This window comes from Lycorma delicatula, chromosome 6 (genome assembly GCF_047948215.1).
Source record: "Lycorma delicatula isolate Av1 chromosome 6, ASM4794821v1, whole genome shotgun sequence".
NCBI lineage: Eukaryota > Metazoa > Arthropoda > Insecta > Hemiptera > Fulgoridae > Lycorma > Lycorma delicatula.
This window is the reverse complement of record NC_134460.1, coordinates 140,093,508-140,120,209: the sequence shown is the minus strand read 5'-3', so window position 1 is coordinate 140,120,209 and position 26,702 is coordinate 140,093,508. Positions and strand designations below refer to the sequence as shown.

The 26,702-nt window shown below is 28.5% G+C and overlaps 1 protein-coding gene and 1 long non-coding RNA gene across 2 annotated transcripts in view; one reads left to right on the top strand and one right to left on the bottom strand.

The window, feature by feature from the left end:
• Positions 1-10,221: 10,221 nt before the first annotated feature.
• LOC142326292 (acylphosphatase-2) overlaps positions 10,222-26,702 on the bottom strand; it is a 39,293-nt gene continuing 22,812 nt past the window's right edge. Inside the window, exon 3 of the mRNA XM_075368661.1 lies at positions 10,222-10,502. Within this exon, the coding sequence (XP_075224776.1) occupies positions 10,388-10,502 (115 nt within the window). The 3' untranslated portion in view covers positions 10,222-10,387. The remainder of the gene's footprint in view (positions 10,503-26,702) is intronic.
• Positions 15,003-26,702, top strand: part of LOC142326293 (uncharacterized) — a 170,519-nt gene continuing 158,819 nt past the window's right edge. Inside the window, exon 1 of the long non-coding RNA XR_012756752.1 lies at positions 15,003-15,290. This is a non-coding gene — a long non-coding RNA (uncharacterized LOC142326293). The remainder of the gene's footprint in view (positions 15,291-26,702) is intronic.

Genomic DNA, 26,702 nt, shown 5'->3' with positions numbered 1-26,702 from the left:
TATCAGTACCAATGAATATATATTTTAATTTTATTATGGATTATAATTTATAAATAACATCATGATTTTTCTCTTTAAAAGTTAATATTGCATGTGTACAATAAAAATAATGTTATGCGGCTGTAAACTCATTTTAAACTCGTGTGGCAAACTCATTTTATAAAATGCCTGAAGAAGTTGGCTGTGAAATTTTATTATTTTGGTATCAATCAATGTATTAAAGATATATTTTAATTAAAATGCTTGTTTGTTTAAATCAGTTAATTTTGTCATGTAAATGTGTTATATGAAATCATATTATCTCTATTTATTAAAGAGTTAAAACCTTTTTTATTGGTTAGTGAGTTAATAAATTTTTTTAGTTTTGATAAAGTAGTTCAGCTACTGGTGTATTGAAACGCTGTTTTGATTATCTTTAGGTGTGATATGTTTTAATTTATCCTTTAATAGCATTGATTGGTGTATTTATAATATCAGTTTATCATTAAAATTTATTAAAATTGATGACAAATTTTAAATTGCTCTTTCTGAACTGGTGTGGTTATGGTTATTAGCCTCTTTATGTATGCCAACCCATACCAGGGTTGTTTAACTACTTCAGAAATATACCAGAATGGGTTGTGTAGTGTGACTTATGCAATTTTTTCCTTATTCACACCTTTACATGTTATGTTCAAAGTATTGTGGGCTAGTTTTAAAAAAAAGCAGTTTACCACCTCTAGAATCTAATTGTATATTTGTCATTAAATATGTTTAGTAGATTTACATGATCACACTAAATCTTGGAGTGCTCTTGTTAAATTAAATCTGTTACAAAAATTTGTGATTTCTGTAGAGAGATACTCATTTCAAGTTGAAAATCCATTGATTACTATTATGTAAGGTTTGTATCAATTGGATATATTAACATGGCACTTAATCTGTTTGTCTTTATTATTTAGTTTGTAAAAAAAAACCTTTGTGTTTAGAACTAGAGAGTAGAGATTTCTGAGCTAAGGGCTCACATTATATCAAAAATTGCTGAATCTATCAGTCACTAAGGATTACTTGCTGGAAGTTCTACTCAGTTTGCATTAAGCAATCTGAAGAAAATGTTTGGATTTGTGGCAAAAAAGTTCATGGGAATTACACTATGATAATGCACTTGCTCACACTTCACTGCTTATAAATTTGTGAATTTTTGTCCAAAGACCACCATTATGATGCCTCAGCTTCTGTATTTGCCAGATATGGCCCCCTGTGACTTCTTCCTATTCTCAAAGCTGAAAAATCAGGAAAAATGATGTTTTGCCAACATTGAAGCGAAAGACAGAATTACTGAAGGAGCTAAAAATGCCATACTGGAAATTGTATTCCAGAGGTGCTTTGAAGATTGGAAAAAGCACTGGCACAAATGTTTCATATCTGAAGAACTTTTATGCTGATAAAATCAGTATTGATGAAAAAATAAAGATTTTTGAGAAAACTAAAATTCCATTTATTTTGTGGTCAAACCTCATATGTGCATTGCAGATTTTGCTTAATATTTTGGCTCAGCCTTGAAATCATATGAAGTTGAAATCACTTTGTCATGTTATGATCTATATCCTCTGGAATACATGATATAGATGTATCCATGAAGTGAAGAATTAATTCCTTTAATTTAAATGTGTTTATTTTATGCTTTTACCATTTGTAATTATCTCCCTTCACTATGTTTTGAGTAAAATGAATTAAATTTATCAGTTATAAAAAAAAATTATAGTTATTTTTTGTTTGATTAATAGCTTGAAAAAGAATAAGTATGAAATTTTCACAATTACTTTATACATTTGTGAATAAGTTTTTTTTTTTTGTATGGAATAAAGAATCTTTTTTTATAAACAATTGAAAAAAATATTTTACGTTTTAATTAGTTTATTTTCACCATATGTGAAGCATATATTAATATATATTTATTCCTTTTTTTATGACTATATGTATGAATGTTTTGTAATAAAAGCATGAAAATTATTTTGTAATTTATTTTGTCTAATTGTATATAATGTAGAGATAGTAGAAGCATATAACTATTGTTGAGTATTATTTATAAAATAATTAACAAATAAGTTTTGTGATGTTAGGATATTATTTAAGTTTGTAATTTTTTTGAATGTAAGTATTGTAGTTATAGTACAATGTTTCTATTTTATGTCCAAAGTATTCTTGCCATGTTTCATATTAGCCTATAATTTTTATTTAAATTATTTTTTTCTTTTATAGATTGTGTATGTTTGAATTTTTTATTTCTGGTTGGTGTAATAGAAAAAAAATTGTTTTTTATTCTAATGTCTTCTAAAATATACTAATTTTTATTAAAATTTCTTTATCTACATAATAAACTCTTTATTGTCTTTGTTATTCTTTATTCAAATTATAATTTTTTAAATAAGTCCTTTAATAAGTTATTAACTGTTAAGGTTTGTCAACAGATTACTGTTATCCCACTGGATGGAAAATGCAGAGTTATTTAACTTGACATTTTTATGGGGAGTGGTTTATTTAATTTTGACTAATTTTAACATATTACTCTATTAGGCATGTCTGGTTTGTGTAGTATTTCTCTTCCATTTACATCCTTATATTCAGAGATTTAGATTGTCTTTCATAGAACCATGTACCTTGATATTCTTAAGGCAAATGACTGCCTTTAGTCATATCATTGTACTATTGATTTCATTTTAAAATATAGCTCTCTAATATTACAGTCTTTTTTTGTTATAGTTATGAATGATATTCTACTTTTATATTTTCTGCCGATCTGTAAAAAATGTTATATACTTGACAACATACATTATAATACTTTTTTCAACATCCAAACATTTGTACTTCTACAGTTAAAATAACAATAAAAATGTGTCTCAACAATATGTTTAAAAATGATCGTTTTTAGTATTATATATTAATTTTTTTTTTTATTGTTATATATTGTTTTATATCTTTGCTGTTTTATTCTTTTTTCTTTTACGTTACAACTTATTAAAAAATAAAAAAAATCTTTTCATTGTCTTTCTTTGCTTTTAAATAATTTATGAATCTAACTCTTAAAATAAATATTTCTTTGTATTTTTTGTTTTATATTATGTAAAATATATATGTATGCGTTCAATAATTAATGGTGCTTGTATAAAATTAGAAATATATAATTTATGTATTCCTTGTTATGGGAGTTCATTCAATTTCAGTTATTTTTACATTAAAATATGTAAAAATAATGCTATTAATCTGTGTAATGCATTTTAAACTGTTCATATTTTTGATGTCGGAAAATTAGTAAAAAACAAATATATTTTGTAATTGTATTTAATATTTAATATGTGAAGCTTTTTTTTTTTTGTTATTTTTAATTTTTTTTATTATGTAGCTTTTCAGAATTGTGGGTTATAATATTTTTTTTATAGTAGGTGAAGGTTTTATTAAGTTATTTGGGATTCAAGTAGGTTTAAAATTTGGATTGTGCATAATACGGCTGTTTTATATAATGTATAAGAGTGTGTGCCATACATTAATTAATGTTTATCATTGTAATGTAATACTCATTTATTTGTATTAATGTAATACTTCTGTATTTTCTTTGTTAATTAAGTTATTTTTAGTTTTATTTTTTTACGAGTGGTTGTAAAAAGAGATAATGTTTATAAGTGATTGTAAAGATAATGTAATGTTAGTAATAATTATAAAATGTTTCAGATTATAGTATTATTGTTGGTTTATAAGTTTTTTTATATAGTAATTATGTTAGTCGGATTGTTCTGAGAATGAAAGATATTGTGTGAAATGTGGAATAGTAATGGAAAGAATTTATATTATGAAATGTGCCTGACAAACAATTAATGATCACTATTCATGTATATCATTATTTAACTTTGTTGCAATTTAATTAATGTTGAATTAATCACTTTTTTATTATTTTTTTTTTATGGGAAAACCATTAAAAAAACTTGTTGAAATTTAAATTTCTGTATCAGGAAGAAGTAAATATTCTATGTTTGAAGGTATTTAATGTTCACTTAAACACAGTTTATTGTTTCATATTGAAATTTAAGTGTACTGTGCTTAGCCTGTGTAAATATTTATTTACATTTAGTCATATTTTTTGTTTTCTTTTAAATTCTATACTGTAACATTAACTTTCAGCAAGTACAAGGTGTTTTTAAAGAATTATTACCTGATTTTATTAGTGTTTTATTAATAATATAACTTGCATAGTAGAAAGTGAGAATTTTTATTGGTGCATGCTAAAACAAGCAGTGGTGAAATAATCCTCACTTGTTATGGATATAAAACTTTTATTTTCAGAGAATTGGAATGATTGGGTTAATTTTTTGGTCAGTCATGTAATGTCCTTTTCTCTTCTCCAAAAATGCTATGAATTCTGTTATTTTATTTTTATATTATTTATTTTATTTTATTTTTACATTATTTTATTTTATTTTATTTTTACATTAAAATAACGATGAAACTTGTTAATAGCAATTTATTCAAATCCTGTTTTCGCCTTTTTTTTTTGTTCATCCAAACAGAACTATGGCTTATGAGAAATGCAAGTCCAGGACATAAATGCTCTACTTCAAAAATATATTGAAACCATTGGAAATAACCATGGAATTTAGGTTAATCTTTTTACTCGATTGGGTCCTAGAAGATGATACAAATAAAATTTGATATAATTGCAAGTCTTTACAATTTTGTTCGACTGGAACAAACACAATCTTTGTTGTGGTGTTTTTTTTTTGTAATTGAACCTATGTCGTCTCAATTTTATCAGTAGCAAGCTATTTTGAATTTTTTTAGAACTGTTCTCTGGATGATTTTGGTGAATAATCTTGCACTGCAAACATACATCAAGTTCTAAAATATGCTCCAAGAATAGAATCATATTTGGCTTGTGAATTAACCACCTCATCCGTAAAATTCATGGTAGTCAAATCATTTTGTCTTATAGGAGTCTGTTGTGTCATTGTAGTGATTAATTGTTGGATTTGTCTGTTCCAGTGAAACTTAGGGTTTCATTTAGTTTAATCATATTTTATGTAATGTTGTTCAAAGGATTGTATTTTTTTTTTGGAATGTTCTATATTTCTATGGAAAAAATAGTTTGAGTTACTATGCAGTAGTACTGAGCACTACTGCTGTTCATTCTGCTGAGGATAACTTTTGTATCTTTCAGCAACACATAGTTTATCTATCTTTATTAATAAATGTAATAATGTTGTAACTGTACTGATCAGGAAATTGCATCCTAAATTTTTTATTAATTGCAATGTCTGGGAACCAGTGTATTAAAAATGTTTCAATGTAATGGTGCTTAACCATTGATTTACTCCTTTTTATTTCCTGTAATGAATTTTGCCTGTTGTGGAACCATCAGATTGATTGTAAGATTCTGTGAATTACCATTTTTCAATATTTGTTGTATGATAATATTTTGCTTGTAACTGCTGTTAAAAAGTTGAGAAATGTTTACTGTCGCTTTGTTAATCGATGTGATCATATTCTAAATTCAATATTCATAATTGATAATGGGGTGTGGACTTTAATTGTATCATTCTTTGATTATGTTAACTGATATTGTGAATTATCTCCATTTTTGATAATCAGTGTATATATTAGTTGTCTTTTATTGGGCTTATTATTATATTTATGTTTAATTTCATTCTTAAAAACTATGAAATTTAATAAAATAAAGGCACATTCATTTTTTTCCATTAAAATTCTGCAATGCAGGGTGTATATCTGTGATTTTAATAATATTAATATATAAATAAATGTTAATCATATTATAATGATTATTAATAAATATAAGATATTTTTTTATTAAAAAATAAAAAACAAAAAAATATATTTATAAGAAGTATTGTAAACTAATATTTTTTACTAAAATTTTTTGTCTTTATTTATTGTAAATGTAATGTACAACCATTTTTTTATAGCAACAGGATTGGTGTGGGAATAAAACAGATTTTTTTTTAGCGAATAATAAAAAAAAGTAGTATTGTGGAAATTATAGTCTGTTTAAGAAGAGTAGAAGATTAATAACATTGGTAGTGATAATTAAAAAAAAAAAACATTTTTCTGTAGAATGAAATTATTAGTAGTTTACTTATTTTTTTTTTTTAATTTTATTTATGTGCATTTGTTTATTTTTCTTAATAAAAAGTTGTTCATTTATGTCAAATTTTTGATATTGATGTATTTGATTGTAATTTATTATTGTAGTCTTTAAAAAAGTTAGATTGTAGAATTAAATGTGTTATTAAATTAATTATGTATTACTATTATATATCTGTAGTAAAATATTATACGTTGTATTCCTAATAAAGTGGAATTAAAATGCATATAACAGTTGTTTATTAAATAAAAGTCAGTTGATTTTACCCTATTACGGCAAGAAAGAAGGTTATTTGTTTGCGACTGTGCATGCATAAATGATGTGTTCTTATTCTGACATCATATAAGTGAAAGATTACCTATCTCCATTTTGGATTGGAGGCAGCTTTTGTCTTTTATGTGGAGGTTCCAGATTTAATGTGGGTTCTTGGTATCTTTTGTACATTACAAAGTATTTCGTGTGTTTTTTAATAATAGTTTAGCATCAGGAAGGGTATCTGACTAAAAATCAAAAGTCATCCATCTAAACATATTCTGTAAAAAAAACTAGAAAAAATTACTATAAAATAATAAATATACATGCAAAATTAGATTAAATTCTATATAATTTGATAGGTTGTATAATTTGTAATAAGTAGAGCGGTATTAATAGTTTCAATTTCTCAAATATGGTTACTGCTTATAAATTTAATAAATTATTAAAATTGATTAAAAGATGAAAATCCACTTTACCAGCAAATTAAGTGTGATTTGAGATCTTTTGGTTTAGTTCAAAACCATCCGGGAGTTAAAATATTATAATTAAGTTAAAAAATTATTTGGTTTGTTTGAAATAAATCGAAAGTTTCAAGTCACACGTAATTTGCTGGTAAGGTGGATTTTCATTTTTTAATCATTTTTAATAATTTATTAATAGTTTCATCAAATCTTCCATATTTATTTATAAACTTCCATATTTCTTTTGTATATATATATATATATATATATATATATATATATATATATATATATATATATATATAATATATATATTTTTTTATGTAAGTTTTCATTAAGGTGTCTCATAATAATTATATTTATAAAAGTAAGTTTATATAGTTGAGTTTTTTGGGTATGATTATAGATTATCCAGTTTATTTTCATAAGAGTTTTGGGAGGAAGTGAAATTTTTTTGTTGAAAATTGTTGTTACTGACTACATTATGCTGTTAATTGTATCTTGTACACCCATTGTATTAGTTGATAGTTCTTATTAATAACACATTAACTCATGTTTTACAGCTGTTCATTGCATTTATAATGTAAGAAAAGATTTATTTTAAATATTTTTTGCTAAATCTTGAAATATTATTTAAAGGTGAATCTATAAAATTGTTGTTTGAAGTAAGTACTGTTTTAACATATGTTCACTGCTGCATATATTTGATGTAGTTACTACATCAACTTACTACCTAGTGAAGAGAGTTTATAGAAAAGTTGGTTTATGATTTTATCATTATGTAATGAATTTCCTTTAATTTCACAAAATGCTTATGAAATCTTGTGTTTACACCTAAATTGTCGGAAGTTGTGGCTCACACTACATACCAAAGATGCTGACTTGAGTTGTACAAAAAAAAAATGTTTAGCCAGTACTTTGAATTTTCTCATGAGATACATCGATAAAGACAATCCATTTTCAAGCCAAATTTTTGATAGATGACTGTCTCACATTCAGTGGCGGCTCGTAACTAAAATTAGTGGGGGTGCTGCTCCAGAAGTTTTTTTCTGGGCCTTTTCAAGGCCATGGTTAAAGTTTTCTGTAAAATAAAACGACTGAATAAAGAATCAAATAGAATAGCTGGAAGCAGGATAATAATCTAATTCTACACTTTTTATCACATTCAGGAATATGGTGCACGGTTTTTAAACACATTGTGTTAAGCACTATAGTCCAGTGGTGCTTATGATGGCAGAAAGCCCTTAATTTCTGCCATCATCTTCTGACTGAACCACTTTCATATTCTTTCCACTGATGAGACTAGAAAAGGAAATGAACAAGGAACATTCTATTTACACACACACACACAGAGTAAAAAAAACTACCTTCCACCAGCACACCAGTGTCGGCACAGTGCTCTCTCTTCCTTGTAGCCTTCCATGCAGCTTCCTATGTGCACATGCGCACACCATCCAAACACCATGCTGCTGGAACTGTGAAGTGCATCGTTCAAAGATTTTTGTATCTTGTTCATTAACCGGGTGATGGTTACTGACATTAAGTTTAAGGATTATGTATTGCACAAGTATAAAGAAATAATTAAAGAAAAAAGGGCTCATTATATTAAAAGCTATCAATAATTTAGAGTGGAAATATGGGTGCTGCAGTTCCATAGTGCTTATATGTCAGCCGCCACTGCTCATTTATAATACACTGGAAACCAAGAGTCCATGGAATGAAAACACTCAACATCTCCCAAAAAAGTAAAGTTCAAACAAGCAATGTCAGCCTAGAAAAACACGTGCACTTTGTTTTGAGTTAGTCAGTGGGCCATTACGTCTTGATTGTTTGCCCTGAGGTGGAATGATAAATGCAGACATATTGTGAGACCTTTACTAAACCATTTTGCTCCAAGCAAAACAGAAAGCATGGCATACTCAGTACAGGAATCGTGCTGCTGATTGATTATCCACATTGCAACAGATTGATTATCCACCTTGTAGTCCTGACCTGGTACTCAAGTGTCTAATTCATTTTTCGTCATTTAAAGCAACAACTCGATGGTCAGTGCCATGATCAGCCATTCAGTGATGGTTACATTTTCAGGCGGATTTCTGTGAAGCTGGAATATGCAGAAACTGATCACATGACACAACAGCCTTAATGTGGGTGGAAATTATGTAGATTAAGATGCATGTTTCCAGGTGAATAAATTTTTTCAAAAAAAATTTGCTTGTTATTTTTATATCATAACAGTACTTAAACAACATGCCTTATACATAAATACGTGAGATGAATAAGTTGTGCAGAAGCTTGTTACTGGTAAAAACATCTTAAAAATGATCTGAAAGTGTTGAAGAATTTGAATGTTGTTGGAGGCCTGCAACCATCAAAAATGAAAAAAATTCAGAATTTCACCTCATTATTCAAATTGACCACAACTATTTACATCATCTTTTCTCCTTGTATAATGAAATGATTTTGTAGCATATGAAAATTACCAAACCTTGATCAGAATTTGAACCCAGAATCTTCTGGATAATAAGCAGAGAGGCTGTTTATACTGGAATAAATTGTTTTGTAATCCGTAACTCTTATAGAAGTAATTTGGTTCTTCCATCACTTTATTATCTTCATGATACTTTTTCTGTTTGTTAGATTTCTTATTTAAATTATAATTTTATCATGATAAATGTATTTAAGTATTTTGTTCAATGAACTACCTTATATACATTACAAAAGTATCATTTAACATACTTTTGCTTGATATCTGTTTGTAGTTAAAAATTTGTTTGATCTGAAAATTGTTTACGTTTTGTATTTTGTGAAATGGCTGCATTTTAAGTTTTTAGAAAAAGTAATTCAAGATGTTTGAGAAAATCATCAAAACTTAACTGTAGCTGAAATGATACAAGGGAACTGTTGTTCATTTTTAATTATAGAGAAATTATGTACTACTTGTAAAGCAGAATGATGAACATCAAGCTGATTGAAATCTGTTGTCACCGATTTAAGTTGATATTATTTTTAATAAAATTAGTTAGTTAGTTAATTAATTAGTTAGTTTGTGTTCTCAGAATGAAATTTAAATCATTATGCAAAATCATAAGTAAAGTATATAAGTTACTTCATCCAATAACAAAATCAAACCAAAAGTTTGGTGTTTGGAAGGTTTTTTAAAAACTACATTTTTGATCTGTAGGATAGGATTTTGACTGTAAAAATAAAAAAAATCATCTTTAGAATATTTTTATTGATTTTTATTGTCTTCTATGTAAACAATATTTCATATTTCATCAATAAATATGATTGATTAAAATAAAAACCTTTCATACAAATAATATCATTTTTATTGTGTATGTTAGGCTTTATATATATATATATATAATTAATATGAAAAATCAAATAACAATAACTTATATAAATGTAGAACAATATTTAATTTTGTAATTATTTTTAAAATTAATGCTTATAATTAATTATCTAAAAATCAACATTATTTTTATAAGGAAAGGAAAGTATATGAGGGAATTGGAAGAAATATATTTTATTTTTTCCATTAGAATCTGATACTGAAACTTCTGAATTCTTGTCTTGCAAGATATTCAAAATTTGTCAGTTCACATCTTTCTATTTTGCATCCTGGAGAACCAACTCTTGTTAACCATGAAACCCTGAAAAAAAACCCAAGTCAATTTATTTAGTTCCATCTACATTCAAATTTTCACATTCAGATTTTGTTTGAAGAGAAGTTCTATATTTCAGAAAATTTGTAATAGGTCAGTAAAACAAAAAAAAAACTGAATTTTCAATACATACTAGAAATAGGGCTGTAACTTTAAGGTGTTCCAGCAGATTGTTGAAAGGAGTGAGATCTACTGGTATAATAATAATTTTTATAGTCATTCAGAAAAATTATCAGTTTGAAGGTACAAGTAAATATAAAATTATTTTGTAATTAAAGCTAATTTATTTTATGAAAACCAGTTAATTTAAATGAATTTTTGCTTGTTACTCGGATGAAGCAATCAAGGCGTCTAAAATACTTTTGTTCATGTTCAGGCGCAAAATCTTTTCACTTGTTACAAAACTAATTTCATGTTATACAAAAAAGGGAGGGGTAGGTATTTGTAGTTAGGTGTAAGCCTGTATTTACCAGTGTGAAATAAATATAAATTTAAGGACAGTTTCATCCATTATATAGAATTTAATTTTGTTTAATGCATCCATGCCATTCATTCAGTGTTTTATGTAATAGTGTTACATAACTGCTCATTTGCCCAACCAGCTGACTGCAAATATTACTATTAGTGAAGGGAGACTGGATGAATCAGGATTCATCAGTTTAATGTAACTTTATATGACAGATGCGATACGTGTTTGTATTGTAGTAGGCCGTTCTACTGGACTGTGAAGGTACTAATTAATGAAAGGGCATAGATTAAGTTTAAAAGGATTTGAAAATGAATGATTAATTCAAGAAAAACTAAGTATACTGATAATAAGTGAGATTTAATTAAGAAAATAGCTTACTTATTTCCGCAGGGAAGATTCTACATAACTTTTAATTTCATAAGTTCTGACATTTTTTAGAATGCCTATAATGAGTTCATGACTCTTTTCCTTTTGTGAGTCAGGACCAAATTTATTTTACACTCAATGCGATGTATCTGAATCTTAATGATCTGATGAAACTTTTGGTGAAATTTCTGAAATTTACATTTCCTTCTCTTGAAGGTTTATTCATTCACTTCGAGGTTTATTAATAATTTTTATTATCAAGGTTCATTTATGACAATAATCCTCATTCTGATTTTCAGTATGTTGTGTTTACAATGATTTCCATAATTTAATGATAATGCTTGGAGGTAATCTTATCCAGGATATAAAAATAAATGTGAAGATTGTGTACATGTTACAATATTGCAGAACTGTGTGAGTATAGTGATTGGTTAAACTACTGGGTGTCACAGACTGTGTGAATGGGCTGAACTACAGAGACTGCAGTGTTAGCTTTGTGTGTTAAAATTTGAGATGTAGGCAATGATTTTTGGTAACTGGTTTATGATGGGTGTACTTAGAGGATGACCGATGACAGGTGGCGAAAGAAATTGCTTTCATGTAATTTGGTAGCTAGAAAAGAAAAGATACCATGGTTGAAATGGAGGAAAGGGGTTGAGATCATCATGAAGGATAGGCAGCTCTGTGAAGAAGACTGGTTTTATGGTGATTAGGATGGGGAAATTAACAGTATCTGTAGGAATCCATTAAAAAAATTATGTTTTTAATTTAATTATTTTCAAGAATAATGCCTTGTTTTATAATAAATCATATTTTATTTTCTTTTAATTAAAATGCTGAAAATATTAAAATATTGAAATAATATCTATTATTATAACAGGAACTTTAATGAAAAGAAATTTTAAATTACTAGTTGCAGTAGTAAATAAAACTTGTCTTTTATTTTTGGAATAATAATATTTTCATTTGGGAGTAAATACTCCTCCTTTACCCTGTAAATGTAATCCTGATATTTAATTTCTTGAACCAAATGTTCCATCTCATGATGAAGAGAAATAGGGGTAGTATGTAGAGCTACCACTTGAAAGCAAATGAGGTACATGCGGTTTCATTTATGTATGATCCTAATTTTGCATGGTCTTGTATGATCTTATTCTGCAGAATATGCATACAGCAAATCTCTCAAATTGTTAATATTCTGTTGTGGAGTGGTAGTCTTTGATTTAATTGGGAAGATTTTTGGAATTTAGATCCCATTCTGACTAGGAGTTTTTTGTACACTATAAAATTTATCTTTCAGTACAAAAAGTAGTAAGGAAGGTAACAGTCTCTAAAGTGGTTAACAAGCTTGTATTCAAAATATAAATAAAAAACCCACAAGTAATACATTTATTCTCAACTCATCATCCTACCCAGAAAAACATGTTTTATTCTCACATATGTTAAGCTGATGAATACAGTAAAGAATTGAGTTCAATAAGTATGTAGGTTACGTTAATGGGTGTAAAGTATATTATTATTATTTTAATTTTACGGCGTCATTGGACCACTTAAGTCAATCTGTGTTTGGTCATCTAATTTAAGGAGCGCACTTTTCTGATCTTTCAGATTTCCCAATTTTCTTTTGAATTTTACCAATTTATTTGTTCTGATCTCTTTGTTCTTTACTCTTCCGTAAATATCCTTTTCATTGTGTGTCATTTGTCTGTTTTTGGCCGAAATCTTATTCTCTTGGGCTGTAGTTTCTTGATGTTTACTGCCTTGTTTTGTAAATCTTTCAGAATTATTCCTCCATATCCTTTCTTATTTTCTTGATCCATTCTACTTTTTGTTTCTGTTTCAAAAGCTTCTCTACAATTTTTATTAATCTGGTTTCTGGCGTGCTCATGAGAGGCCCAAAGAAAGAGATCGTCTTTTTATGTATAGTATCTGTAATGGACTCTAGCTCCCTGTTTATTACTTTATTTGGCACTGTCCAAAGCACTATTCAAGTATATAAACGAGGTTGGTTTGATAAATTTTGCACAATAGCATGCTACACGGAGAAAAAATGTATCATCGAGTCGAGCGTGACAGCATGATAACTAAAATCCTCCACTACAAACCTGCAGTAATGCACTGAAATCCGTTTACTGATTTGCTTTGAGTAACAGTTAAAATGGAGTCGAGTACAGCCAACATGTCAACACGTTTAAAATTGAGCGGAATGATCGAATTTTTAACAGCAGAAAATGTGAATCCTACGAATATTTTTCATTGTTTAAAAGCGGTTTACGGTAGTGAAACTGTTGACAGGAGTATGTGAATAGTTGGGCGTTGAAATTTCGCGAATGTGAAGCTGGTAAAGCGACAATTGAGGACGCATCTCGCAGCGGACGACCAATTTCTGTGATTGACGAGAAACATCGAAAGGAGGTGGACGATTTGCTTCAAAGTGACCGGCGAATCACCCAGCAACGCATCGCTATTCAGTTTCTTTCAGCATATTTAAAGAACGATTAGGCCATTTTATCGAGCAATTGGGTTACCGCGCAAACTCTCTGATGACTCTCCGCAAACTGAAGTTAGAGCCTATTCCGCATGCGCCATACTCGCCGAATTTTGCTCCGTCTACTTCCACTTTTTCCCTCATATCAAGAATCTATAAGGTAATCACTACACCACCGACGATGAGGTGAAGGAAGCTATGGCCACTTGGATCCGAGAAAGACCGCCGGAATTTTTCAGTGACGGAATGCAAAAACTTGTCACACGCTGGGAAAAGTGTATAATGTAAACGGGGATTATATTGAAAAATAAATACTACGTTTTGTAGCTAAGGTATTGTACTTTTATTCGTTTTTTATTTCATTCCCATGCTACCTTTCATTATCATCCTCCATTTTCCTACCCTGGTTTTTTACTAGATAACCAATGGACTTTATATGGATATTGGGAACTCTTTGAATCATTATATCTCTGGTATTTGTGTGGTTTGATGGATATGGTTGTATTTTCAGTACTCTGCAAGGAATCTTGTTTTATAGCTAGTGTAAAAAACCAGCTGGTTAGTATTAAAAACCCAATCCGGTGGGAGGTAGGTTAATCTGCTGCTTCGGTGAAGGTGAGCTTTCTAATACAGTTCAATGCAAATATACTACAATTTATTATGATAAAGGGATTTCCTTATATTTTAATTTGTTAAGCAAGACTACAACTGACTATTCCGTCCCCAGTAACAATACTGATGAAAGAGATCTGTATAGTTTCAAAAAAATCTGAAAATATCAGAGCCATTTTTTAATCTGGTTTTTATTAATAAAATATTTGTGTGTTTTAATGCATTACAGTGTCTATGAGACAAGATATAAATATTACTTTAGCAAATAAAGTTTTATGGACTTGGGGTGGTAGTAACATATGGTTTCATTTATTTACGGAAGATTTGTTCCAGAATGTTTATTTTGACACTTTTTTTTCTGCGTTTTGGAATGTTTCACCTACATTATCTTGCTAGTATTTTTCTAAGAATCTTATTTAAAAATTTGTGTAAACATGTTTTAGTTTGACTTTTTTTCAGTATTTTTATTTTAATGTTATTTCTGGTTTTCTTTTATCATTATTTTTTAAAAGTAGGTAATTTGTTACGAGACAGGTAGAATTTTTATAAATAATGAAGAAAAAGGTTCATTTCTCCTTTTCGATAACGTGTATCGTATTAAAAATATGTTGGACCTAACTTTGTGTCCACCGACGTCTCTGTCGGCCGATTTTGGAATTACATTCATGAATAATTGAGGTTAGGCACTAGAAATCGAAAAAATTGTAACGCCAATATTAGATTGTCGGTTGTTCGGAAATATAAAAATTTTTAACCACTTTTTTAAATAGAATTGTCATGGGGAGCTGAATTGAGGTGGGCATTTGTAGAAGACAGTTATCAAGTTTGGCGGCAATAAAATGTGAGTAATTATTATTTTGTAACAGCCGATATCATTGTTGTCTTGCTTTGTTTAGTGTTAAATAATTCTCTTTTTAATCTCTGGAAATCTCTTTATCGTATTTAGACGTTGAATTTATGTGGGAAATGATTAGAAACGAACTAATAAAATATAACAAGGTTGAAAAATGATTGTAGAGCAGTTTGTTATAAACGGAAAAGCATTCTGTTTTGTCACTGTTATTTTATTGAAAGAGAAAATTGTATTTAGTGACGCAAATGCAATTTTAGGATTTTAAATAATATCAAATCAATAGGTACTGAAAATTTTCAACTTCGTTGAGTAATGTACATTTCAGTAACAATAAACAATAACCGTGTTGAAAAGCCCAATCATTTGGAATTTATGTTCAATTCGTAGAGAGTACAAGGAAAGTATTTAAAACCGTAATTTTAAATAATTACGAATATTATTTGTTATTGATGTTTGTCTTACAATCACAGGGAAAAATATATATTAGAAAAAACCAGCCACTAAAAATCTGGTGTACCGTTCTTCAGGCGATACTGTCATTCTGATTTTTATTAAATTATTAAGAGTTTAGTCTTATTATTAAATACATTTAAATAATTATAAGTACCTGATCGTCAATGTAAAATTTTTGCAGTAAATTATCTTTACTTGACTACCAGTGACTTGAGGAAATATCTCGATTTATATGTTATAAAAACTGATTGTAATATTTATATTTATTGTTGCTATTGATAATTTAATTATTAATGTTTGAAAGACTTGAAGTGAAGATTATTTGTATAAGCAGCGTGTAAATTTAAATGAGGCCTGGCCAGATAAATCCGTTATGTCCTGTATGTCGCGCGTGCACGTGTGTGTGTGTGTGTGTGTGTGTGTGTGTGTGTATATATTTTGTGGGTTCGTATAAAGCTAATACTAGCAAAACCTAGTAGCTGAGGAGCTACCAACTTGACGTTTTGCTTTATTAGTAGTGTGCCAACAATACTTGGCAGAACTATCAATATATTTCTTTGACTTACTGTACTTTTTGTGCTTTCGTTTGCGTATACGTTACCTTACGTGATCACTGATAATTAACACTGATTTGTTGAAATGTTAGATTATCTGTTACATTAGATTATCCTAATGTAATCTTCAGTAAGATTTAATAGTGTTAATCTAATTTCCTCGTTTAAAAGAAAGTTAGTGCTTGATTTCTTATTTTATTTATGTTTCGTTGAAATATATGTGTTAGAAATATACAGTAAAAATAATCTATATCTGATTGAAACAATCGTTACATTTCAGCCGATTGTTTGGTTACAAACCATATAATGATAGATATTTTCCGGTTAACTCATTAAAACAACGTAATTTGTATTACCTATCTAATTTTGATTTGATTGGAACTTAAGTAATACAATTTCTTGATGAAAATTGAGTTACATTATTGAAGAACGAAACGTTGATATAAAAATACAAGATTTATCTAGAGATAATCTAGTTATTAGGTATAATGATTTCATTTCGCGATTTTCGAAAGACTTAATTCATTACAAATATTTGCACTGTTGTCATGAACGAAGATGATCTGCATTACAGTGTAGGAGTCAGACATTTTTGAACGTGTTAATGCCGTCGATGGTAAAATTGAAACTTGTAGCCCGATGTTTAAGAAGAAAAAAATTCAAAATTTCGATGCATTAAAAATATTATTCTAATTTAAAAATAAATGGTTTACTCCTAAAAAAACAATATAAACTTACAAAAAAGAGAAAAGTCAGTTTATATTATCATGATATTCCGTCAACGAGAAAGGAACCTTATACGCTTTAACTCCTAGCCTGATGATTTAAAAATTTTCTTTAATTTTGGCTGGATGTTTATATATCATAGCGATATGTAAAAAAAACGGTTCGACCATTTGAGTAGATATTTTAAATTTACCTTCTACTATCCATAGCGGTATTTAATAGCTTGGTTACTATTGAATATCCAGGTTTAGGTTTAGATCTAAACCAACAATTTATTTGGTTAAAAGAAATTGCCGTCCCATCTAGAAAAAAATATAAAACTAAATAAAGAGCAAAAAATTTCCTTAAAAAATTTCTTCTAATCCGCAAATGCTAAAAATAAAGGCAAAGAGCAGAAAAATTGATAAAAATCAATTTTCTTCCGATCTAAAAATATAAAAATAAAAGTTACTAACTCTAGCGGTACTGGAATACGAAGGATTTAATTCGGCTAAAATTTGACAATATGTACGTTTTTTTTAACCTAAGATTTCGAACTAAATTTCTTAATTTTTTAGATCGCGCGTGTGTGTGTGTGTGTGTGTGTGTGTGTGTGTGTGTGTGTGTGTGTGTGTGTGTGTGTCTAGGCGATAAAATCTTTATTTAAAAGATTTACATCAGGATGTGCAGTGGAATTTAATCTAGAAAAAATTACTGAAATCGTTCTATATGCTGAAGAGTAAGGAATTAATAAAAAAATAAAATATGTGTATAAAAAAACATATCCATTGATTAAAAACCTCCTCCTTTTTAATTCGAACATTTTGTTCCTGTGCGGAAAATTGAGTGGCCTGTACCCACTTCCATAAAATATTCACGACAGGAGTGTGGTAATTTTTTAGAATTTTTTTATACAATGGATTAAGAATTCTTAATAAAAGAATAATAATAAAAACGAGTAGATCGAAAATATTAGATTGTTTTTTCTTTTTTGAAAAAGATTTTTTAATTAAATTATTTTTACAAAGTTTTTTTTTATAACAAAATTATTGGAAATCCAAGCAGTGAATTAATGTATATTTTATCATTTCTCGACAATAAAATTTCTTTATATGTGTGTGTATATATATATATATATATATATATATATATATATAAATTTGTGTATAATTATTATTTATAACGCTGTGGAACGATCGTAACACGTGTTTTATTATACGTAAGTGGTCGTTTATAACAGTTTGCATTGTACAGGTAGATCGTTCAATGTGTAATCGAGGATATAATTAAGTAGTTAAGTGGCAAGTTAGTGGGTTTTCTTTTTTTTTATAATTAGTTTACAAATTATGATTCCTCCCCCCTTAAATGTGATTAAAATTAAAGTAGAGAGGAAGATTAATTCTTAACAATAAGCAATTACAAATTGAAAAAATTAAACAATAAAAATAGAATATTATAATCTTACACAAAAACCAATTTGGAGTAATCAGTTTCTTAAGGAAAACTGTAATAAATAAAATCTATTGTTTAACTTAGGTGATCAATAGAAACTTACTTTTTGGACCGCCTTTCAATAATTTTACTTTTAAGACGTTTGTAAGAAACTTAGTTTAGCGATTACATTAAACCAATAAATTTTCCATGTACATTTTTACTTCCTTGTACAAAGTAAAGGAAGTATTGTGATCGCGAAAAATATCGGTTTTCAGATTTCAGCGGAAATATCCATTTTGACCATCCCTCTATCCATTTTTACTAGTTTCGGCGTGACGCCTGTACGTATCTCGCATAACTCAAAAACGATTACCCGTAGGATGCTGAAATTTTGGATTTAGAACTGTTATGACATCTAGTTGTGCACCTCCCCTTTTGATTGAATCGACTGAACCAAAAGTGTCCAAAAAAGCCCAGAATCCCCCAAAAATCTGGATTTTCGACTTTTTTTAAGTACACTAATAAGCCCTCATTAAAAGCTTTTCAATGATATATCATAAGTAGTACTTATTTTCATTCCAGAGTTATACCCAAATAAAATTTTAATTAATGAAATATTTGTATCTTACAAGGGAAGGCACGTCGGTTCGAATCCTGCTTCATCTCCTCTTTTTTTTAACTTAAATATATTGATTTATTAATAATTATTAACCCGTAATTGTAAAAAAAAGTTTTTAAATAAATAATAAATTCAATAATAACAATAAAAAAATATGAAAAAATCAGAAGTTATTAGTGAAATAAAATTTTATATATTTTTAAAAATGTGTATATGTAATTTAAAAGCATTACATAAGTGTGCATGTAATAGATTTGGTGAAACATCTGATTATTAATTACTAATTGAAAATTATAATTTAGAATCGAACTATTTTTGGATTTTCTAGTTTAATTTTATTTAATTATTCTGGAATTTCTGTTTATCTACATTAATGTTAACTACAGAGTGACTGAAAAATAGACCCTCACAAGAACAACATATACACTGAGGCATGCATGTCCGATCTTTAATAAATTACAAAAACGTTTTCTTCAGTTCATTATCTTATTAGTATCTTTTAGTTCTCCGATATTGTTGGACAATATTCTTCCTAAGTCTTAGATGATCATAATTTCGTTTGTTTTTTGTTGCCAATTATTTAATCGCTCCTTGGTTTGATATAATTCTTCTGATCTTAATTTGTGTACACGTTCTCTAGTTTCAGCAATTGTGTAACTGTCGACTTGAATTGATCCACTAGAATTGGAGGATCGTATCTCACTTTCAAATAAATAAGTTTAAATGAAGTGCAGCAAAAAATGTGTATATGTAATTTAATTGACTTACAAGGAAGTCATGTGGTGTCCACATCAGATTTTTAATAAAATATTCAGGTTTGTACTATTATAATTCTCCAGGAATAATTTCAGGAGTATCGTTATAACTTTTCATACGCTAAAACACTTATTTGTTATTTAAAAATAAGTAGCTGTAATTGGGTAACTGTTATTTTAGTAAAGAAATAAATTTTATATTTTATTGAATGGAGTTAAATTTTATTTTCAAAGTAGAAATATTTTACGAAATATCAGATGTTTGTAGTTTATTTTTCGAATACTAATTTACGTATTTATGTATAGCTATTTCATAAACTATTCTATTTGTTTTAATTTAACTTGTGTTAGTGATAGTAATGCGTGTATGTAGTTGTGCAGTATATAAAATGTATTTATAATGTTATACGGATCGTACTGAAGACTGTGTGCCCGGAGAGGCATGCAAGCATTTTATAAAAAGTGCTTTCCAGCGGTTTTTTCAAACCAGCCGATCTGTACAGTCCAATCTCATAAATAATGGTAAAATATTAATTACATTAGGCCTTTCTACAGCCTTTTACGGGTTAGAGAAATCCCGTCATTAGAAATAATATGGTTTCTTTTTTGTTTCGTAATGGAAGTATTTTTACGTATTTAATTAGATAGATCTGTTGACATGATCTAGAAAATCAACTAAAACGGTTTCGAAGTAGTAGAAAATAAATTTATTACAAGCTTTATGAGAGATTCCTATCTAGTAGGGTTTTTGTTTAACGTTTAATATCCTGTTTGTTAATTACTCATTTTAAAAAACAAATCTATTGTGGACACCACATGACTTCCTTGTACGCCTATTAGATTACATATACACATTTTTTTTAAATGAAAATACATAAAATTTTAATTGTTAATAACTCTGATATTTTTTCATATATATATTTTTTTGTTATTGATTATTTATTGTGTAATTTTTCTTTTACAATCAGATGTTAATAATTATTAATTAATCAATATATTTAAAATAAAAAAAAAGTTAAAAAAAAATAAAATGAATTCGGATTCGAGCCGATGTGCCCTCCCATACGTAAGATCCAGATATTTCATTATTAAAATTTTATTTGGCTATAACTCTGGAACAAATGAAAATAAGTACCACTAATGATATATCGTTGAAAAGCTCTCAATGAGGGCTTATTACTGGAGTTAAGAAAAAGTCCAAAATTTAGATTTTTTGGGGCTTTTCGGCTTTTTGGATACTTTTAGTTCAGTCGACTGCAATCAAAAGGGGAGGTGCACAACTAGATGTTACAATAGTCCTAAATCTAAAATTTGAACATCCTATGGCTAATCGTTTCTTAGTTATGTATGATACGTACATCATACGTACAGATGTCACGCCGAAACTAGTAAAAATGGATTCAGGGATGGTCAAAATGGATATTTCCGTTGAAATCTGTAAACCGAAATTTTTCAAAAATTCTATCAAAATACTCCTTTACTTCGTGCAAGAAAGTAATAACTTATAAGATGCCAAGAACAGATTTTGTTGTTGATTTATTCATCTGCGAAACTATGTGGACAAATACTATTTTTCGTTAATAAACTTACAGATAATTAACTTTTTTTGGCTGCTCTATAATTAAACTTGGTGATCTGTTTTATTTTTCGGGCAGTAGAATTAGTATTATACCTAAATCTGTTTTAACTCAAAGAAGATAAATTAGTGATAATAATAGATGCCCTCCGGATAACTGATGTGCACTGGATTGGTGCAAAAAAGAGAAATGCATAGCACAGACGATTGAGTGAGTGAGAACAGAGATCGGCAGATACAGACTGGATGAGAGTTGATGGAGTGGCAAATCGCCAAGCTTCCCTGGAGGCAGAGCATGCCTAATCCGTCTAGACACGGACAATGTGAGCTATATATATATATATATATATATATATACACATTTACATAAAAATCTACAAAGAATGTAACTAATTTGGTATGTTTTTAGATAGAAATGTTAAACAGAATAGTACGCAAATCCAAAGTAATCTTGATTGAATTTCGGCCTACTTTTATGAACGTTATAATCTAAAACACTTGTAATTACAGTATTTACTTTTAAAATAATTTAATAAGAAAATAATGTTTTTAAATTTTACTATTTATTAAGTGGAATCCTTTAGTTAATTTAATGTAGATCATAATATTGACAGATAAGTTTCCTTTTTTAATGAATTTTCTGATGCTTACATACATTTATCTTTAGAAATTAAAAATTTAATTGAATTCGGTTTGTTATTTTTATTTTATCCATCGTTATAAAAGACGATCTCATTGAAATAATGAACATTTTTGACGTTGATTTATTTTTACTAATCCATAACTCGAGAACAATAATACAAATATAAACGACAATAGTTCCCATTAAAAGTATTCGTAATTCACCAGATATGATTAAATTGTTTCATAAAAACTATTAACACAAAAAAAGTAAACGTTTAAAAAAATTATTTATTGTAAATAATTAAAAAAATAAAGAAATGTTGACAGCAAATAAAGATTTCACAAAACTGTTATTTCTTTTCTTTTTTTTGGGGGGGGGGGAGTTTATCAGTTATTTTTATCTATTACGTAAAATTTCATTGTTTATTGCCCAAGAAACTGAGTAACTTGTAAATATTATTATTATCTTGGGAAATAAACACGAAATAATAGCTTATATGTTTTAACAGACTTCAAAAAGAGGATCAGGTTCTCAATTCCTCATGCAAATTTAAATAATACCCGTCATGTAACTTTTAATGTGCGCTCAAGCTTTTTACTTATGATAAAATGGACCGATTGTGATCATTTTTCACCTCTTTTAAGAAGAAAATTTCTCCGATTGTCCTATATTATATTATCTTTTAGTATAACTTTAAATGAATATTTTTGAAATGAACTTCATTGCCAAAATAAACTATTTGAAGATTTTTTTTGCCATAATTGTTAAATAATATTCATTTGTTATAGCGTAATTATAATTTTGCTAATAAAGCTTAATATTAATACGATTTTCAAATTCTTTTCGGAAGAAATTTCCAAAAAAAAAATGAGGTATTATACAGTTTTCCTAATTTTTATCAAATGTAAGTTTTTTAATTTCTGCGTTTTCTCTATTCAGGCGGCGCTTTTTTTAGGACTAGACTTATTTTAAATATAAATAAAACTGTTCTGATACACGAATAATAATTTTTTATTTTTTTTTATTTTTGAATCCCCTTCTACCAAAATATTAGTTTGGATTCTTCCCTAAATTACTCATCACAAATCCACTCATCTCTTGGAAGAGCTAGAAGGCTGAAATTTTGCGTTGTTTTTTTTAAGAGTTTATGAAGGGAAATTAAGGAAAAATTATTTTTTTAAGAATTATAACGATCTTAAAAAATGCATCTAGATCCGAAGGAATAGCAATTTCAATGTCAAATACGGGCACTCCAGTTTTAAGAAACAGGTCATAGAACTGGCCTGCAGACACACCTACCAAATAAACTCTCGTGTATTTTTTGAACAGTTTTTTTTTTACAAATAATTATAAGCAAGAAAGTTGCATGTATACTTTTACTTAAACAATTCGCGTTTCTCATGGCATTACAAGCAGAGTTTGCCTGAAATCCCCGGCCAATAGCATTGAGAACATTATCAAACGAAAAAACAAAGCAAACAATAAAATAAAACTCGTATTCACGCAGAAAAAGTTGGGTGTCGAAGTAACAATATTCCACATCGTATTTGAACGATGGAGAAAGTGACCCGGAGTCGTCAATATAATTATTTATTATTCCTACATACTGTGAGATTTAAATTTTGTAAACAGAATTCTGGTCGATTCTTTGCCCTCTAAATTGGATTTTTGAAAAATAACGAATCGTATGTCGTTATGTTTATGTTAAGAAAAATTTACATATCAATCTTCACGGTAGTGTAATACATTGGGTTCCTGAAATATAGAATTTTCATTAAAAAAAATTACCCTCCTTTTCACTCTCGCTCTTATAGAAAGTTTTTTTCCAAAATCCTTCCTTAGTGGGTGCCTAGATTATAAAACTAATGTACCCTCCAAAATTCACCTTATACAGAGGTTTTTTAAAATGGTGGGCTGGCTATACTTTTTCGAATTCTACTTGTAAACAAAAAATATCCTTAGGAATAATGGCAATTTCTCTTCCGTTCTACCCTGTCCGCCAATTTGTTATTTTTATGTAAAAATTTATATCATGTTTGGATAGAGGTATCACATTTGGTAAGCGTCTTTGTAAAAAAGTTGCAAAATTAGCAACAAATCATTGTTTATTTTCCAATCCGTTATACCTCCATAAATATTAGTTTTATCAAAACGTATGTTGCCAAAATATTAAGTGTTTTATTTTGAACAAAATTACATTTTATTTTGTAAAATTTTTTTACAAATAACCGAGTTATGGCAGAAAATTGATGTTGTATTGTGTCTGCTTTGACGTCCTCCACTTTACGTTCAATACGATTAAATAAATACTCATTGTTTTTATTTATTGTTAATTCTAGTATTGTAAATTAGTATCAAATTAAGTAATAATTTTCTCATAATAAAATTTAATATTAAATAATAATAATAATAAAACAATTGATATTAATTTTTCACTTTTGAATAATTTTTACACGGCGACTATTACTGCTAGTCATGTTAACAATGTAAAAATGCAATGCAAATTATTTAAAAATAAAGCCATATGATTTTAAAGTAATATAAAGTCATTGTTTACTTTTGATATACTTTAATATATTGTTTACTTTTAATATATAATGTTCTGTCATTTCATCTATCAGTGGTTCCAGTTTTTCATACTCTTTTTCAATATTTTTTACTTTTTCGCAATAGGGTTTCAAGTTACCTTCATTCATCGAATTACTTTTCTCCGTAGTTAATCTTTCAACATTTGCGAAAGAAAATGTTCTTTTATGTCTCGCCACATGTCTTTTTACGACTGACCATACTATATCGATCGGATTCAAATCAGGTTGGTATGGTGGGAGTTAAGAACACGATGACCACGTTTTTTCAAAACTTCATCCAATTGATATTTTTGTACTTTAGTTTTATGTAACTTTAGTGTAATTCATATAACTGCGGTTTCAGCATTTTTGAACTATACGGCTTACTCCAGCCAATCGGTCGTATTTTTTCTTCTGGAGTTAGAATTTGGAGCTTTAATCAATACCTGTATTGTGATAAAGGGCGTTATCAACAACTACTCACATTGGTGGAAGATATGGAATCAATTTTCCACGCGCCCATTTCATGAAATTGTACGTATTCATGTTGTCATGGTAGTGGTCACTTTTGGAACTGGCTTTCCAAGTTAGTAATGCGTTCGGAATAAAACCGATTTCTCCTCCAGCATGAATTACTATTAAACGGTCACCTTTACTAATCTGCACATGAAGTCCCTCAACAGTACCTTCAGACCATGACTTTGTCGAACAATGTGAACTTAAAACGTACGTTTTATCCAAACAAACAATTGTGGCATTGCTTTGTTTGTGCAACTAACTATACAAGAAGGTGTAAGCCACGTGACTGTGTGGCAGATTTTAAACGGTACTGTCTTTAGCCTTATCATCTGCAGCGTGCACAGGGGCTAACTGCCGATGATTTTCCACGTAGATTGGCTTTCTGTAACTGGTTTAGAAGAACATTAATTGACATTAATTAATTTAACCCTTTATTTTCGGCAAGGATTCTGTTCACAGATGAAGCTTCTTTCAACAGGAATGGTGTTCAAAACTATCACAATTAGAATATCTGGAGCGAAGAGAATCCTCATGTTACCTTCGAAAGTAGCCGTCAACAAAGATTTTCTTTGAACGTATGGGCAGGTATTTTTAATGACTGTCCTTTGAATCCTGCCATTCTAACAAATGGTTTAAATGGAGAAAATTATTTTGCTCATTTGACCGAAAATCTTGAGCTACCTCTAAAATTAAGAGGGAAATACGTGGTTTTATCACGATAGAGCTCCAGTACATTTCAGTCAGTTTGTATTTGATTTCCTGCATGAAACTTTCCATGAAAAATGGATAGGCCGCGAAGGGCCAGTACCCTGGTCTACCCGATCATCTGACTTAAACCCTCTTTACTTCTACCTGTGGGCCCATTTGAAAATTGTTTATTCAAATCCAGTACTCAACATTAAGGATTTTCAACAAAGGATCCAAAATTGATTTCATAGGAATACTCCGGAATTTTTTAATGGTTAAGACAATCTCTTCGAAAAAGTCTGGAGGCTTAGGTAATTTCTAATGGTGAATACTTTGAACATCTCATAACTCTTAATTTAAAGTAACTGTAAAGTAACTGTTTACGTAAGATTATTACAGGTAGTTATTTTATTATTAAGTCTATTATTGTGAGAAAATTATTACTTAATTTGGTACTGATTTACAATAAATAAAAACAATTAATATTTAATCGAATTGAAGGTAAAGTGGTGGACGTGAAAACATACAAAATTACTTCAATTTTCTTTCATAACTCGGCTGACTCAGGTTAACAGATTTAAAAAATAAAATATTTTTTTCAAAATAAAAGGCTTAATATTTTAGCAATAACATACATTTTGATAAAACTAATAATATGTATGGAAATATAACAGACTGAAAAATAAAAATGACCGCCATTTTGTAATTTTCGAAGTCCTGATGTTTTGCTAATTTTAAAATTTTGTTTCCAAGACGCTTACCAAACATTAATGTGATTGTTCTCTCCGTACTTGAGATATACATTTTTATATAAAAATAACAGAATGGCGGACAGAGCCAGAACGAAGAATTGACATTTTTCCTAGGATATTTTTTGCTTAGTTTTACAAGTAGAATCCCAAAAAT